At 41.7% G+C, this 18,151-nt stretch overlaps 2 protein-coding genes across 10 annotated transcripts in view; both read left to right on the plus strand.

The window, feature by feature from the left end:
* Positions 1-14,177, plus strand: part of carmil3 (capping protein regulator and myosin 1 linker 3) — a 62,693-nt gene extending 48,516 nt beyond the window's left edge. For 3 of the 9 annotated variants that reach the window (XM_025052367.1, XM_025052364.1, XM_025052365.1), the window contains 17 exons: positions 99-192; positions 1,698-1,796; positions 1,904-2,023; positions 2,605-2,718; positions 3,196-3,371; positions 3,448-3,535; positions 5,732-5,857; positions 6,018-6,084; positions 6,195-6,385; positions 6,713-6,792; positions 8,802-8,921; positions 10,079-10,247; positions 10,365-10,734; positions 12,326-12,444; positions 12,539-12,746; positions 12,942-13,013; positions 13,487-14,177. In XM_025052367.1, coding sequence (XP_024908135.1) covers positions 99-192; positions 1,698-1,796; positions 1,904-2,023; positions 2,605-2,718; positions 3,196-3,371; positions 3,448-3,535; positions 5,732-5,857; positions 6,018-6,084; positions 6,195-6,385; positions 6,713-6,792; positions 8,802-8,921; positions 10,079-10,247; positions 10,365-10,734; positions 12,326-12,444; positions 12,539-12,746; positions 12,942-13,013; positions 13,487-13,809 — 2,536 coding nt within the window. In that variant the 3' untranslated portion in view covers positions 13,810-14,177. The remainder of the gene's footprint in view (positions 1-98; positions 193-1,697; positions 1,797-1,903; positions 2,024-2,604; positions 2,719-3,195; positions 3,372-3,447; positions 3,536-5,731; positions 5,858-6,017; positions 6,085-6,194; positions 6,386-6,712; positions 6,793-8,801; positions 8,922-10,078; positions 10,248-10,364; positions 10,735-12,325; positions 12,445-12,538; positions 12,747-12,941; positions 13,014-13,486) is intronic. The other 6 variants (XM_025052366.1, XM_025052371.1, XM_025052372.1 and 3 more) reach the window with 5 other exon arrangements.
* A 2,569-nt stretch (positions 14,178-16,746) lies between these two features.
* Positions 16,747-18,151, plus strand: part of si:ch211-119o8.4 (C-C chemokine receptor type 10) — a 2,142-nt gene continuing 737 nt past the window's right edge. Inside the window, exons 1-2 of the mRNA XM_025052429.1 lie at positions 16,747-17,034; positions 17,725-18,147. Coding sequence (XP_024908197.1) covers positions 17,758-18,147 — 390 coding nt within the window. The 5' untranslated portion in view covers positions 16,747-17,034; positions 17,725-17,757. The remainder of the gene's footprint in view (positions 17,035-17,724; positions 18,148-18,151) is intronic.

Here is an 18,151-nt window from a genome sequence, read left to right on the forward strand (position 1 = left end):
ACACGCTGTAAAGTTTGTGTTCTAACACACCAGTTAACATGGTTGAACTCGTCCTTTTTAAACACCTCCGATGTTTTACCTTTCTTCTCATTTTCCAGCAACTTCACCCTGCAGTACATGCCCCTCCCCCTCAGCGACGTGGCCCAGGCGTACCGCGGCGCCCCGGAGAAGATGGATCAGGCTCTGACCAAGGTGAGAGGATCTGTGGTCCGGTGGTTTAGGTTCTGCTGCTACTGCAATTGACTTAAAGGAAATACAGTGAGCGGCCTCCTGGGGGCGCAGGTGGAGACTTGGGGCCGCGGGGTGACAGCTGGGGTCAGCAGGAGTCATCACGGCGATGAATGACTTCTCATGCATCATGATTAATATTTAAGTCCTTTGCATGTATTTCTAGGCCGTGGAAACTGCTGTGTGTCCCATTTACAGAGTTTTTTATTCATGGGAGATTTCTGTTCTCCAGATCTACAAATAAAAGCACAGGCTGCAGGGAGTTCAGCATTTTTATTTATTTTAACTCAGACAGGCGTTGCTGATGAAAGTCAGCTTTGGAAATCAGAAGAAAACATATTTTTATTTCACTAAGGGACAAAAATGCGTTCATGTTCACGTCACCAGACTTCCAGCTCCTCATATTTTTATTTATCTTTAGTTTTTTTTTATCATGCATTTCTCTATTTTAATTAAACAATAAATATACATCTATAACAATATGGACATTAAAATTATTAAAATTTCCTATTTCTTTTTTAACCTACTGTTACTGTTGAGGTCATTCATATCTTTTTATCCTTTGACTAACTAACTCACTTCACACACGGCTCATTTTTAGCACGTTTCTACAGTTACAACAGCGCCCCCACAGTGTCCTCTGCGCGCATTATCGTGTTTATGCAAATCAACAGAGCGTGAGCCAAAAAACAAACATCAGTGTTTCCGTCCTGCTGCCGCTGCGTCGCTCCTCACCTCTTGTCTTACAGATTGGTTTGTTTGTGCAGGAGGAAAATATTCTGTTGTAAAAATCAGTAAACAAAAAAAAACTGACGGATAATTCACTCAAGCTTTAAATCTCACCTGTAAACAGAAAAAATGTCTTCTTTTTTTTTAACTGGCTGTGGTTACTTTTCTTCTTACTTCCTGTCTGTCACTGGGATTTCAGGCTGCTGTTTACAGACTCTTATCAGTTCATCTTTAGTTTCAGCTGCCACTCAATCATGCATTCACGAAGAGCTCCTGTAAACCACCATAATCCTGTAGTCTAGATATCTATAGACCTAGATATGACTGCATCGTATATATGTCAGTGTGAGGTAGGCCAAGGTAAGTGTTAGACAAAAATAAAAACGTCTAATGTTTAGTAGAAATAGTAGAAAGAAGATTTTTTTTTCTAAAAAAGATGTCCTGGACTGGATACTGAAAAAAATATCTTACCATCCTGGTCAGTGTTTGGGTTCTCAATATTTTTTTTCAGGGTTTACAGTCTCAGAGAAACAGTGAATTTGCATAAAATGATCAAGCTTTTCAACTGGCACCTGCTGAGTCACAGGGAGAAAAGAGAAATCTTCCGGTTCATTTCTGAGGATCAGAATCCTCCTGATGGTTCCCTTATTAACATGCAAATGGACCTGTCTCCTCCACACTCTATAAACACCTGTGCTCTCATCTCAATATATACGTGTGTGTGTGTGTGTGTGTGACAGATCCAGCGTGCCCTGCTCAGAAACAACCAGACTCAGCGGTTTTCTCAGAAACAGGCTCTACGTCTGCACCAAGGTCTAGTCACCAGCACAGCTGAGCAGGTACACGTCTGGATTTCCTTCTCACGACAACCATGTTCCTCAACCAAGGTCTCAATTAGTGATACTTAACTTTTCTTTTTCTTTTTTTTCCTGCATGGCTTGTGCAGGTGATGGAGCGTCTGTGTGTGCGGGTGCAGCAGCAGGTGTGTGTGCTGAAGGGCTGTGAGGAAGGAGAGGAGGTCCAGACGGCAAAACAGGTCCTGAAGGAAGCCAGGAACTCCAGAGCAGTGAGTGTGATTGTACCTTTAATTAGGGATGACCGATAATATCAGCCGACCGATATTATCAGCCTCATATTAGCATATTATGTATTAGCTGTACAGCCTGATTAAATTCAGATTCAGATTCAGATCGTATTTACTGGACTGTGATTGGTCGTCAGAGTCTCCACGGAGAGGTGTCACTCTAAATCACTGTGTCTCCGGTCCCTCCGTCTCCATTGTCCTTTGAGTTAAATTCATTTTTACAACTTCATAAAATCCATTATCGAAATGAAGATGAAGTGATATTAGCAATCAGGATAATGCGTTGTAAACCCAGCAACGTTCAAGGTCTGGCCTGAGAGCCAATCACTGCACTCGGACATGTCCAGTGTGACCTGTGAATTCATCATGAAACAGAAGAGTTTCATTTGTGGCCTTTTTTTCTGTTTTTTTGTCTTTTAATTATCTTTATTTTCTACGATTTTTTTGTCTTTTAATTATCCTTATTTTCTACTTTTGACACAGTGATGACTGATGCCTTTCATTCTGTCTGTTCTGTGTGTGTTCTATACCCGTCTTATATTCTCATGTCTGATCTTGGTCAGCTCTACCCGTCTCTGTGTGAGTTGGCTCATGTCCTGTCCGTCGACGGACCGGTCAAACAGCGTCTGGACCATCTGGCTGCAGAATTGACCAAAGCTGCCGACAAAGAACTACAGGTGTGTGTGTTCTGTTGCAGAAGTTGTGTCAAAATGACTCAGAACTTTCAGACCAAATGGAACAGTTTAATCCAGGGGTAGAAACGTTCTGGTTCATTTGGGATTCAGCAGCAGCAGTAATGAATCGGGTGGAATAGAATACTTTGTATCAAATTACTAAAAGAGGATTTACATCCTTGTTTGTGCCTCCACATTTTATTACCCCGGCACACGGCGGCTTTTCTCATTTACAAAGGTCAAAATCAATTAAAATGAGGGGGAAAAGACGGGGCTGGGATTTGGTTCACCTCCTCGTTTAGGCACGGTTATCTGAAGAGGAGGGAAAACAGTTGATGTTTGAAGATGTGTGTCGGGGCGGCTGCACTGCAGATGGTTTGAATAAAAGATAAATGTTAAAGGGAAACGTTGAGCGAGCAGAGGCCGATATTGACATTTCTGTTTTAAAATAAATCTACTTCCTGCGGCCGTTGTCTCCAGGTGGTTGTCGACTCCATGGTCTCTCTGTGCCGCGAGTTGTGTCCCATGTCCTGCTCGGCCGCAGAGAGACTCTACCCTCCTCTGTCGTCCATTTCCGAACAAGTCTCCATCCCTCGCTCCGCCATCCGCAACGCCCTGATGGATAGAGCGGCGGCCGACGTCAACGGAGCGCTGGAGTAAGTGGAGAACGCAGCAGAGTGGAGTTTAAAAGTCCCGGTCCTGACTGTCCCTGTGTGACTGTGTCTGTCTCAGGGAGGTGAAGTTGTCCGTGGTCTCCTACTTGACCAACTCCATCGTGGACCAGATCCTGCAGGAGCTCTACACCAGTCATAAAACCCTGGTACTCCCCCTTTACTGCAAACTGTCTTTGTTTATATATTATAAAACAAATATATTTGTTCTAGTCAAAGTGGTAATCTCACCTTTCAGCACAGGTTTAGCTTAACTTTTAGCTACATCTTGTCTACATTTTGGCATCTTTAAGGCTTCATTCTTCTGGTTTTTCTGCAGGTAGTTTTCAAGGATAATCTCAGCTGCTTGCTGCAGTATGTCTGTTGCCTGCTTCAAACTAAAGTACCTGTAAATAACCAGAGCAAAAACTGCAGTTTGTACTGCTATTAAAGCAAATAGCAATCTCTAATTTAATCCCATTATCCATTCAACAAAAGCAGTTTTCATGCAGTGAATGTTCGACCTAATATGCAGAGTGTTTGTGTTTCACCTACATGTATTTATAGAGTTAGTATCATAGAGAGGACAGTTGCCCCCAGGTTGTTTATGGGGTATCAAATCTGACCCAAATCAAAGGATCTTCTCCCTCTGATCTTTGATGATATGGTTATTAACCAGTTGTCATCTTCACAGAGCTAATAGTTCGACGCATGCATCAGAGTTAGACCAAATACCAGACAAGTTTTTTACCAAGTGTAAACCAAACACACACGTCTCTCAGTGTGAACACAGGACGTGAAGGTAGACCATAATTACACACAACATCACACTTTTTTTCCTTCTGATTCTCCTGTGACTCTCGTTCGGTTGCCTGGCAACCTGACGTGATAACGAGGCCACGGGGAGCCTGTGTCCAAGAAAAAAAGTCCCACGCATTCCTTTCAAAATTCTACCGTTTGTATTTAACTCAAACGTGGGGGGCGGGGGGTCCAACTGTTTCTAACATAATGTTTTCTTACTCTAAGGTTTGGTGTAAGGCTGCTACTGTACCTGCAGGGGGCGCTATGGAAAATCATCTCCCCCACTTTCTCACCAAACATCTCCTCTTTAATGACATCCATAAACCTCTTCTAACATCCTTTGTTTATATATATATATATAACAACCAAAATATCTGGTTATATTAGTTTTTATTTGGTTTCAAAAGTACTTCAATTCTCATTTGCAAAGAAAAAGATTAAATTTGTTGAGAAAGTACACTCAAAAAACAAAAACAGAAACATCTGAGAATCAGCTCTGAAATGAAACTGAAAAACTTTCATGATTCATTCTTTTGTTGATGCCAGTCAGGTAAATAATGATAGAATAAAAATCTTAAAACTCAAACCTGTTCCTCAGTCAACAGCGTCTGTGTTCAGGGTCAGGGTCAGTGTCCCAGGATCAGCAGCAGAAACTTTTCTATTTCAACTTGAGTTCACGACTCTTAGAAACATTCATTTATTTTCAGTTCTTCAACATTTTTATGTCCCTGCTCCGACGTGAAGTCCCGTTGGTGTTTGTTGGCTCCAGCTGTATATTTATAGACAACGGCCTAAAGTGATATTGATTTTTTTTTTCTCTGCTAAACTATTTGGAGGCAAGAAAATCACTAAAGCCACAACATTTAGCTTTATGTCCAAAATATTATTCATTAAAAATGTACCAGCTTTATAAACCTCTTCAGAGCCGGAGGCCGGTCTGATGACGTGGTCTGGTCACATGACCTAGAATCACAGCAGAACAGTGAGGACGTGATGACCCGCAGTTCACGCCTACACTTGAACTAAATGCTTTGTGTTTTATATTTTGCAGTTTTTAACATAAAAAACACAGATACTGCAAACAGTATTTGAAGAAAGACTTCCACACTCCCAAAAACATTTTTAGGAAATGGGATAAAAACGTAGCATTTCAAGTTTAAAAACTTGATTTAAATTGTAATCAGAACAAAATTAGAACTCACTTTCAGCAGTTTGAAGTTTGCTGACAGAATTCTCCTGTCAGTATCTGACTCAAAGCCAAAAAAGGGTAATATATTTATTAAATGTTGTTGTTTTATTCCCTCACAACATCAACAGACCATTGATCTCATGTCTCTGCTCACAGCTGTGCTCTGCCTCGCTTTCATGTTCGTCACCATTTCTCCAGGCCGACTGAAGAGATTGAAGTGAACGCACCAAAAAGAATATTTTTGTCTCCCAGTCTCAGTGTAACTTTTACTAGTAGTACTCTAGTAACCAGAGTACAAACTCCCTGCCCCCTGTCTCCACGTCCTCAGCCTGTGTGTGTACAGTAACCACGTGTGTTTGTTTCTGTTGTGATTCAGCTGCGACATGTGTCTCAGGCCAAACGCTGGGACGACTTGGGGACAGGAAGACACACAATCAGACAGTCCAGACTGATGGAGTCTCTGGACTTCCCTGAAGAGGACCTGGGGCTCAGCCTGGGAATAGTGAGTGTCCCATCCTGGGGTCTTTGAGAACACAACTGTTTTTGAAAAAAAGTATTTTTGTCTCTTTGAGAACACAACTGTTTTTGAAAAAAAATATTTTTGTCTCTTGTCTATGTTTAACCCATTGGAACATCCTAATATAAACCTAATATAATAACAGGATACCATGGCCATAAAGAAGAGAAGCTCCAGAACTAGAAGAATCAGACCCGTCTCCACCAGACACGGTGAGTGTCATACCTGTGCAGCAAAGCATTCTGGTCCAGAGTTTAGACTCCTCTAAAATGATTTACCGTTAAAGCTGATTGACTGTTGACTCTCTCTCTCTCTCTCTCAGTAGGTTTGAGTGAAGAACCCACTTCCTCTCCTGTTCCTTCTGCTCCACTGCACACTGCTGCCCTTAGCCACTCGGCATCATGGGAGTGTCTGTCCACTCTCCCCACCAACGGCTCACCCTTACGTCACGTGACTCACGTCAGGCCACGCCCACCGCGGAGGCACAGAGCGGGCCACCTTTCTGCTGAATCGGTGAGTGGATGGAGGACGATCTGGGTGGAGCTCCAGCAGAAGTAGACTGAAGACCTGGCACTAACACTGTTCAGAAAAAATATATTTTTTATTCATTGGAACGGGTAGAAGAGTGACATCTGGTGGTAAAACTTGGTTTTCTGGTCTTCTAGAACTAGATGTCTGTGAATAAATTCTAGCATAAAGATCTTTGTTGGTGAAGTCCGACCAAACTGGTGACTGGTGACTGGTGGTGGCAGAGACTCAGGTTGACCAGTCCAGCATGTGATGTGATGATACCTTGTTGTAAAGGGGAAACTGATTGTGTTTTTCTTCCTCTTTCTGAAGCATTGCTCTGAAAACGGAGGAGTCAACATGTTAGAAGACGGACTGCCTGATTTCTACAGTAAGAGGGTTCTACCAGACAGGTAACAACAGAGTACAACCCAGAGCATGTAGTGTAGCTTTCAGTTAAAAAACATATAGCAAAAGTCCAGGCTCATAAATAGATTTGCTGGTATAATGATATAACTTTAATCTGAATCTGATTCTGCACCTTGGACCAAATGTGAAAGCCTCTTCCTGTGGGCTGATCCTGACTTCTTAACAACCCGTCCAATCAGTACGAGGCAAAACTGTTGCTGTTGTACCTCACATACATTTTGAAGCATCAGTTTGATGCATTGATGTAGAGCCAGAGTGGAGTCTCTGCTCTGGAACTTTTAATAATAAACAGTGACATGACAGGACTGTCAGAGTCCTGTCTAACTGGTGAATTTCCCCTTATAATTTGAGATTCTCTTCTCCTAATGAACATGTAACTTTTTCATAATAACAAGTTTCTAAATTGTAATCATGAGACAGAGTCTTAATTATGGGCTCAGTGTAATTATATGCTGCAGTGTAGTTTCTGTGGTTGGAAAAAAAAGAAAAAACTTTGATGAATGATGATGAAATTTTCACAGAGCTGATGTCAATTATATTATGATTTTTTAGTTAAAGGTGCTCAAAACCTATATGTTCAGAGAGGATCTAGAATATTCTCTGACCACTCAGCTTTATTTATTTAGCAGCACCTAAATAAGAGCCAGCATTCCCTCGGTGTGTTTCCTAAAATTAATATTACGGAGGAGCCACCGTGCACGGCGCCCTTGTCTGTAAAGATTTTCTGCTCTGGTGTCATCAGTAATGAATGATCAGCGGGTTCCTGAAGCACACGGGGGACAAACATATTGGGGGGGGTTCCATTTTCTCTGAGTGGAGCTTCTCATTTGTAGCTCTGCTCGTTCAATAACGAGAACATATCACCGTGTACAAGTCGTTCATTTGGTGCGCTGTCACAAAGCAGGCTCCTGTTTGCAAAAATATTTCTTATAAAACTGTGCCACGGTGTTGGATTTCTGTGAATAATTACAAAAAAAGAACAAAAGCATGGGTTTCAGTTTCTTCTATCAAACCACAGAGATACGGTTTCATGACAGGTTCGTCCTGAAGGCCACCAGACGATGATGCATGAAAAAATATTGTTGATAGTCAAGTCCAAATTAACAAAACCCGTTTGTCTAAATGGACTTTGTAGAGTTTTAAAATTAGAATTAGAATTAAAATCATCCTCTTAGAAAAAAACAATCCAAATAACAGCAGAGAAATGGAGCAATATATATACAGTCAATTAGGCTGAGTTTATATCAACAAGTAAAGTTTTACAAAAATGATTGAAAACCAAATTAAATCCCTGACTGAGCAGCTTTTTGGCAACGGTGGGGAGAAAAACCTCCTCATAAAACTGTCTGTCAGACTTTGAGCCGGGATTTTCATCATAAATCAGTCACTACTTCACTGGTTATGATTGGAGGAACCACAAATAAACACAATCATTTCAATGAGTTTGAGAACCAAGGCAGAACAAACAGGAATATATCATTTTTAAACCGGCTGACACCAAAACACTGAGGGCGCTCGGTAATGTTGCACTGCACTTGTAACAACATGTTGACAGATACAGGAAAAAAAAGGGACAAATAATGACAAAACACTGTTTTTGTTCAGTTAATATTTACTTTTTCATGGTGCCTTGAGCTTGTAATATTATTTTTTTAGCCCATTAAGAAACAGATTTTTTCCCTTTTTTTGTCTTTAATACAGGCTAATATTAAAACTAGAACAGCAGGTTGGAGAAAAGTTTTTTGTTTTTTTTTTTCTTGTTGATTCGCTGGCCTTGGAAAAACATTGCTCTGTTTTGAAAAGTAATCAATTTCTTCTGTTGCCTAGTAGCTTAAAAATGGGGGATAAAAAGAATCTCACTAATGTGTTAACATCACACTCCTCTTACTGTACCAGTCAGTGCTCATGGACTATCAACAGCTTGCATTACCAGCGCCACACACACAGGCAGACAACCATTAACCCTTTCATCTGCTCTCACTCTCCTGTCCAGTCAGTTGTCATCACTCCATCAAGGTCAGTCTCTGCGGAGGAAGAAGAGACGCAGTGTCCTGTCCATCTTCTCCGGCTTCCGCAAGAACCGCAACTCCACGATCTCCAACCAGGACTCAGAGTAAGAACACACAAGTGTAGGAACAGAGACTGCTCCTAAATAAATACAGTGTTTGTTCTACTGCGTGATAAATATTTTAAGAGACGAAAATATTTCCCCATGTTACACTTTGTTTTTTTGTTATTTATCTGCATACATTTTGGCTGCTTTTTGTCGGACCATTAAAATGCAGGAAACGGTGACGCCTAGAGGCCAAAACAAGATTACAATGGTCAATTCCTCTGTTCTAATGTTATTAACCTGATGTTTAGATGGAACAGCATTGTGTTACAAAATATATTGTCGTACCTAAAGTATTGCAGAATATTGCAATATATCGTATCATCGCCCCTGAATTATGACATATATCGTGTGATCAGATTCTTGCCACTACACACTCCTAGTGATCAGTGATATGAGCCCAAAGAACTAGTGGCTGAAGCTGAACCCAGTAGTGATCAGTGATATGAGCCCAAAGAACGAAGGATGTAGATGCTGTGCAGAGCAGAGAACCACACACTTCAACTGCAGCTGAGTGAAAACAAAAGTCTACAGGTTATGAAAGAGCAGATGACTCATCAGAGACACGGAGGTATAAACAGTACTTTAATAAATACTGCAGTATCTTTCACGGTTACAGAGTGTTGGTGAATAATCACCTCTTTGTTACTGCAGTTCTTGTAAATGCAACACAGTGTGGAAACAAAATACGTGACCGGACAGAACCCAGTCTGGTTGCTGCAGTTAATCAGAGATGTTGACAAAAGAGAAGTGTTTTTATTGGAAACCTGTTTAATATAAGTTTTTTTTTCGCAGAAAATGATTTGTCTGTTATGAAAACTAAATACAAAAACTCCCTCATATTTGTCAAAAATATCAACCCAGAAATAAAATATACAAAATGTATCTCTACATAAAAAAGTAACTGCTGAAGACAAGGTGCAAAGAAAAGGTGACAAGTTAGCTCAAAGTAATCCAGAACACCAAGAAAAAATACTTATATGTAATGTACAACAATTTCCTTTCCTACATTCACAACAGATAAACCTCTTCTGAATCTTTTTTTTTCAAATCTTTGTCTGGTTGTACGCAGCTTTCTAATATTTCCTCCTCCTCCAAGGTCAAGACTGAACTCAGACAATAAAAAAAATGTTTGTTTCTTGGTCTGATTGTTCCAGCAGCGCCTCAGAGAACGTCTACTCAATGATTCAACACCCCAGGGACGTTGTGAGGCCAGAGGGCGCTGTTTCCAGAGCCAACGGGAACATGACCTCGCCTCGACTTCTGCAGGGGCCACCTGGGCACGGACTGAGAGCCGCCAGCCCCCCCTGCCTCAGCCAAAGACAGGTACGGGCTCCCAGAGAGAGACAGTTTATTGGCTTCAAGTCTTCAAGTCACCTCATGTTCAGCACCATTTGTTTTTTGACAGACAGCTGATGTGATGTTCTCTGTTTCTCTGTGTAGTCCACAGACCTGGTCAGTATGGTGTACAGCTGCATCGGGGCAGAATTCGACTCTGACGGCAGCAGCAGCACCTGTGACATCAAACTCTCAGACCAGGACTTCGACAGATCCACCACCATCTCAGACGCCCCTGTTGATTCTCGGATTAACGGCCACGTTGCGTCCTCCAAACAGCAGACGGAGAGGCAGATGGAGCCGAGCAGGCAGGAGATGATCATCCCTCTGACTGACTCACGGAGTGACCTGGAGGAGGAGAGGCAGAGCGGCGGTGACACTGCAGCTCACTGTGGGCTGAGGCCAGAGCCGCCTCCACACAGCAACAAGCCCGGTCTGGCTGTCATGAGGCAGAGACACCTGCAGGAGAGTTCAGGTACTACAAGGTTGGATGACAGTCGTATTGAATGTGTGTTTTGTCGAGTTCACTGTTTATAATTTTTATTATTATTATTCTCTTATAATGCTGTGGCATAAGGGGATTTTTCTATGTATTTGTGCTGGCTGGGCAGGATAGAAACTGCATTACAGTTCCCCTCGGATTGCTGTTAATCCTGTGAAATGACAGGAGCTCTCTGCTGCTTCTGCAGTTTATATACAAGTACAACAGTGGAATACAAACACAGGGTCATTTACTCAGTTTATTGATGCTGTATTGTATGCACAGGACGACCTTATTATAAAAGAGAAAAAAGTTTAAAATTATTAATGAAAAATAGTTATAGTAGTAGTAGTAGTATAGTAGTTAAAATTATTAAATTTACAGTCATTCTGATGGGAAAGTTTTTCAAACCTGTGAATATAAATATCTGCTGCAGTTCATCAGACCTAACCTACAGTATTACATTGTTGTTGTTTTTTTCTTGGGCTTTAGGTTCAGAACTCTTTACTTTGTCTGGCCAATGTTTAATAGCACTGTCCTCACCATTCATAATGTATGAAGAAACTCTGCACTCCAGAACTCTAGATACAAGTTCTACTTATTTGTTGTTATTAAAAACCAGAGACTGTGTGGAGACCCAGGGAAGCTGTGAAATCAATGAACAAATCCAGAAACTCTATGAAACACAGCTCTGAGACTCACACTGTTGAAGCTCCACTCTGTAAACAAGACCATCATCAGTCTGCCAGAATAAAGATCAAACTCCACAGCTTTCACATTCGGCCGAATTCACTCCCTTTTTTTTTTTAACTGACTCAGAGACTTGATGATGAGGTCTCAGATTGTTTTGTTTTTCATCCATACTGCATCAAATCTCCATTTCATCCATTTCTGGCCTGTGGAAATAGTAGTAGTTGAAATGAACTCGTCACATTTAGAATATGTTTCAACACAACAGTAACTTTTGAATGGATGAGATGTAATGAGCTGTGGTCTCTAATGGAAGTGACGTGACTTATAACATAATATTATTATAATATAACAGTACTGTAGGTGAAGGTTTCTGTATAATTTAGCAACTCAGACTTAGGTTTTATCATTTTTTGACAGTTTGTGTGGGGGAAAATATCTTTAAAGTAAGAGTGAATTTACTGTTAATTAAAACAGCACAGTGACTGTGCCTCTGGAATGATAATAATGGGAGAGGACAGAACGTTAGTCCGGTGTTAGCCTTTTTGCTAAGCTAACAAAGTTGTTTCAAAATTACAAAGTCAAAAGTTTCCTTTCCTTTATGTTGGTGAAGGTGAGGGAGTACTTTTTAGCACTGATGTCAACTGTGGCACATGCTAACCATTTTAATTGAACTAACTGAGTTCTGTCTGGATCAAAGGGTATTAAGAGATTAGCCTTGTGTTAATCTCAGTCGTTCACAAAATCAATGCAAGGAGTCAGAACTTAACATTTTAATGGGGCCAGGAACAAAGTCTTTAGCATCAGCCGCAGGTTCCTGGATGTAAAAAAATGTCTTTGTTAAATTTTTTATAAACTAACGTTGGTTCTAAAGGCTGTTTTTCTTTCTCGTTAGAAGTGACAGGAAGAGCTGAGGACGAAGAGGATCAGAGTGAACTCAAGAAAATAGAGGAAGAAGAAACTCAGAGAGCGAGAGGAGCTGAGGGACAGAACCTTTGTCTTTTTCCCGGTCAGGTATGCATCTTTTATTCATACGACAAAGACAAACGCTGCACATCCTGATACATCAGAGCCAAAACTCCGACTGTGTGTTTGCCCCTGGTTTCAGCCTGGTCTCGAACTCAATACAAGAGACAGGACGTCTCTGGAACATTCTGAGACGTTTCACCAAACACTACCCGTCTGCCCTCGGGATGATCTCACGGATGACCTGAGGTGTTTGCCTCCTGGTCAGCCAATCACTGAAGAGGAGAGAATCACTGAAGAGGAAGAATCAGTGACACCTGAAGGCCCTGAGGCAGAGGGAACACTACCTGGTAGAGTTGCCCTATGTTTAACCTTCCTTGATTTTTAATGCTGGTAGAGTTGCCCTATGTTTAACCTTGCTGTTGGTTTTTATAAATTTCTGTTTAAATTTTAGATTTTTAATTTTTTTATTTACAATAACAAAGAGTTAAAAACAGATGTTAATAGTGATTTTATTCATTCTCTTCATTGCTCGGCCGATCAAGAAGAGGAAGGAGGTCGTAATGGATTTCCAGGAGCATCTCATCCCACCAGGAAGTCCTACTCACTGGACATAGGTACAGAATAACAGACAGTGTTAATGACAGACACCACTCTGTTGTCGATTCACTGCTAGTGTTGCCAGATATCCTTTAATAATCCTATTTGTATATTTTACTTGGCTCACTTTTTATGGCGTAACTCTCTGTGTCCACTGGAGGGCGCCAGAGACCTGTTTACTTGCATGTGAAGGAATGGATTCTGTGTCCACTGGAGGGCGCCAGAGACGACATGTTTACTTGCATGTGAAGGTTACAGTACTTCAGTATTTGATACCTGGCAACACTGTCCAGTGTGTGAGGACATACTGTGTCCTCTGAAACTGTCTGCTCTTCTTTGCCGACTGTTTAAATCAAATGAAAGCAGCACGAGTCTTTGATTTGATGACTCTGCATGCCTTGAAAACCGTAGCTTTCATCCCTTTGTTAAATTCCAGTGAATGTGTCTCTGTCTGTGTGTTACTCCTGGAATTTTCCAATTTCTCCCTCAGGCATGGAGGGGGACAGCTCCTACGATCTGGAGAGGTCCTCAGATCTCAGAGTCCCTCTGACAAAGCCCTGTTTTCCTCAGTACAGAAACAGATCTCTGGACTTTCCTGCTGGTACCAGGTGTATGTATCTGCCCCCCCCGACTGCCTCCCCCGCACCCCCAGTACATGCAATACCATCTGTACAGAACAGGAACAGTTTACACAGTCATTTATTCATCATTTCATTTGTTTTAGTAGTAGTTAGACAGAATTACCGACTGTGTCGACTTTTCTGTGTTCTTGGCCAGTATATGTGGCATGTTGGCATCAGCAGTTGTAGTTAGGAAATATTTGTGTAGCTTGATAATATTTTAGAACATTTATCTTTTTGTTTGCCTGACTCTTTGGCACACTTTTTAGTTTCTGAACATTCCTGTAGTTAAATATTCTCATCGGTTCAGGTTTAAATTCCTCCATTGTTATTGTAATTCTTTCCTTTGTTCCAGGTTTTGACAGCCCTCAGCTTGGTAACAGAGACGTTTTATGACATCACGAGCAGATGAGGAGTTTCAGAGGAGGCTTGAACCTGGAGGACTGGAGGGAGACGAGCTTTTAAATCAACGTTTTCACCGGACTATTCCACTTGTTTTTATTTCCTCATTTTTTTTGAAAATGCATGAACTTTGTGCTTTTTTTTTTAACCCAATTGTGTCATTTTATTTCCTCATTTTTTTGGAAAATGCATGGACTTTGTGCTTTCTTTTTTAACCCAATTGTGTCATTGTTTTTATTTTCTCAGGTATAGATGGCGCTCTGACCTGCAGCTTATGAAGTGATTTCAGTATCTTCTCATGAACAGTTGCTTTTGGTATATATATTTTTTTCAACCTCCCTCTTGTCTTTTATTGACAATCTGCGACTGCTGAGAGTGAGATTGAACATTATTTACGCTGTAAATACATCGATAATCAAACTGCACTAGCCGTCATCGTGACTCTGCCAGCTAACAATAAAGTTTCCATTGTGGTCATTTTTAATTTTTATCAGAAATGTGTTTGTATCTACTCTTTTTAACTGTATGCTAATTTAACGACTGAGAAAATCCGTTTCCGCGCCGTCCTATCACCTCACAGTATTTACGTCAGTGGATCTCGTCTGATTTCACAGCCCTTAAAATGAGTATATTTTCTAAACAAATGCTTCTATGAATCACAATCAATAAAAATTTGCACCGTTGACTTGATTGTATGAGCGTAAACAGACTATACTACTAAAAATTTGCACCGTTGACTTGATTGTGTGAGTGTAAACAGACACATATATTTTAAAATATTATTTCATACACTTGTATAACAACTCTTTGTGTTTTTAGATCACTACTGTTGCACCTGCTTTAAACGAGTGTTCTTTTCTTTTGCCAGGAGGTGGCAGCAGACAGTTATACAGTACTTTTGGAAAAATCCAGCTCTGGGCTCCATCACACTGACACGTCACTGTCATGTCCTGATGTCAGTATGTCATTATGCAGCAGCAGCAACAGCAGCAGCAGCAGTAACAGCAGCAGCAGTAACAGCAGCAGCAGTAGCAGCAGCAGCAGTAGCAGCAGCAGTAACAGCAGCAGCAGCAGTAGCACCAGCAGCAGCAGCAACAGCAGCAGCAGCAGCAGTCAGTCACTGTGCAGTAATGAGGACAGAATTAACTTGATGAAGATGAGGTCGTGGTGATGCTGGTTTTATTCAAATGAGATCGTTTTAGAGGAGGATTTGCTGATGAGGGATGCGCTCTTCATAAACAGGCTGGTTAATCACCATGGTTACCCCTCTGTCTCTGTATATAATGTCACCTGTCTGTCAGTCATACAGGTGACATCAGGCTCAGGTGACTCTCTCTGTTTATCGTCGTGTGACATGTTTGTTTTTTTTTACTCCCTGTTTGCCTGATGGGTCACATGACATGATGTGTTTACAGTCCCAGTGCCAAAGGACTCAGACTAAGACTAGTTTAATTTTTCCTCCGCCATCCCAGCTGATAGCTGCTCCTCACGCATCACAAGCTCCTCTTGGTTTTCATTTTATTTATTTATATATATATATATATATTGCTCATTTTCATTATGTATGCTAATGTATTTATGAGTAAAGGCATCACTGAAGGCAGGATTTGTAGTTTAAGTCAGTAGGCAGGTAGTACCGTAGGTTTGTTAAATGGTACAAAGTCACAGATCAGACATTCACTAAATTAGAGAAAATCCCTAAATCCTGAGTCAAAGAACAGGACAGAAATAACAAATGCATCAGTTTGAGGCTGAACGTCAGTGAAGTCAGAACACTGGACCAAACATCAGCAGTAAATCCTCTTATTTACGACTGCTCTGAGCCTCAAGTGATCCAGTCTGGCTGTTTGGTTTATTGACCCCCGTTTCCTTGCCGTATCTCTGTCTGTGCTTCAGAGCCTGCTGTAAAAGAATGAAGCTGACACTCAGTGAAGTATCCACACACACCTCACAGCTGCTGGATGCCTGTGTCTCCATCCTGCAGCTGTGAGGCCACTCCACCGTCTCCCACCAACGCAGCAGCAGCTGCTGGGCCTTTTCTCTCCTCCTCAGGTTCATGAACGCTCTGTTCACTTCACCTCTGTCTCCAACATCCTGGGCGGTGGGTTTCTCTCTTCCACGTTTCACGCTGTGCTTTCTTCTGGGCTCCTGCCTTTGAGGTGACGTTTCCTCGCTCTTCATCCTCTTCACCTTTGGTGTCTCTTTGGTTCTCCCTTTGGTGGCAATTAACGCAGATTAAAGCTGTACGCTGTGGTTGTTGTTGTTGTTGTAGACGTGTAGGTGTTGAATTGTCTATGTGTGCAAAGAGACGGAGAATGAAGTGTTGACTGCAGGCGTGCCTCCTCCTCCTCTTCTCGTCTTGAAGCGGCCCCTCAGCTGGTGGAGAGCACAGGTTCCTTTCACAGTAAGTCAAGCAAACAAAGTTTATTCTCTTTGTTTGGGTTTCACTTTGTACTTCTAGCTTCAGTTCACACCTGAGCTCTGAGTTTATTAAATCCACAGTAAACTTCGGCCAAAGCTTTTGTTCCTAGTTTCCAACGTTCAGATCCACCAGGCTCCGACTAATCGATGTTTCTGTTTGGACCAGACATTTCAGATTTGAGGACCATCAAAGTCATCCTTGATGTTTTATTGATGACTTTTTAAATTTTGAATTAAATTTTCTCCATCAAAACATTTAACTTTCAAAGCAACAGTTTTCATGTCGGAGTCTGTGAGGGAAATTTCCTGTTCAGCTACAGAAGTGAGACAGACAGCATTTATTATTATTGATATTATTATTCTTTTCAAAAGAATTTGAAGCAAATATGAAGAACTAAAGGTTCATTTTAATTATTTCACTAATTTGTCAAATCCCCCCAGAACATCTGACAAGTGTTGTTGACATCTGTGTCTCTTCGCTTTACTTTCCTGGAGGAAGTTCCTGTGGGGCGTCACAGACGGTGGCTGTCATTGATCTGTGACGCTGTTTCATATCCGGTGGTAATTCCCAGTTTATTTTGGTGGAAGGATGAAGGTAAATGTTGGAAAATGTCAGAGCAGAAAACAGAATGAAAGTCAATAATTCAAATATCTCCCTGTCGTTCGTGACAGATATTACCGACCTGTTTACTTTTGGGGACTGAGTGTGTTGTTTGTTTGGCCGTGGCCACAGTTTTCTGTGTTTTTTGTTTTTTTGTTTTTTACACTTTGATCCTGTGAGCAGCTCTGGTGTTTATCCCTCAGGGGAGAAGACTCGCTCTCTTCCTGCCGTCGTGACGTGTTTGCCTGTGTCGTGTTCTCGCAGATGAAAGTCGTCCTGTTTTGTGCCGAGGTGTAATGTGATGGTCACCGTTTTAGTTAGATTAAGACCTAGACCGGGGCGAGTCTGAATCATCAGAGGCGTCCGTCACAGTGAGAGAGTCACGGAGCGGCAACCTGGAAAAAACATGGAAGAAGTTTGGCATTCAGTTCATCAGATTCAGAGTATAGTGTTTTTGGATAAATCATATACACATATATATATATAGAGAGAGAGAGAGAGAGATCTTTATAAATCCCTCGGGAGTTTCCTTATGTAAATTAAGGACCAAATATGAAACACTTTTTTTCTATATATTGCTGCTAAGTGATTAATCAGATTAAGAAGATTAATCATTTGTCAGCCCTGGTAAGCTGTGGGTAAAATGCTACATTTGCTACACTGATTCCTCGTGTCTTGTTCTAGTGATATCTCCAGTCTGAGGATTTGGTGTGAACCATGCCTGCCATAGTCAACCTGCTCTTCAACGTGGTCTCCACCAACACCACCATCTCCTTCACTGTGGTTCTGCCCATGGTCAGCCTGCTCTCTCTTCTGGTGGGGGTCGGAGGTCACTTCCTGCTGTGGCTGGTACTGATCAGGAACCGTCGCAGCCGCTCTAAGCCCAGCTCCGTCCTGCTCCTGAACCTCAGCCTGGCAGATCTGGGCGTTCTGTTGACTCTGCCCTGTGTGCTGCTGAGTGCTAGTTTTCAGAACTGGCAGCTCGGAGACGAGATCTGTGTCCTTCTGGGGTTCCTGACCTCAGTGACGGTGGGCGTGGAGATCTTCAGCCTGGCGCTGTTGTCGGTGCTGAGGTATCATATTGTTGCCCCGAAGATCAGGCCCCCGGCTA

The sequence above is a fragment of the Cynoglossus semilaevis genome, chromosome 20 (assembly GCF_000523025.1).
Source record: "Cynoglossus semilaevis isolate Cse_v1.0 chromosome 20, Cse_v1.0, whole genome shotgun sequence".
NCBI lineage: Eukaryota > Metazoa > Chordata > Actinopteri > Pleuronectiformes > Cynoglossidae > Cynoglossus > Cynoglossus semilaevis.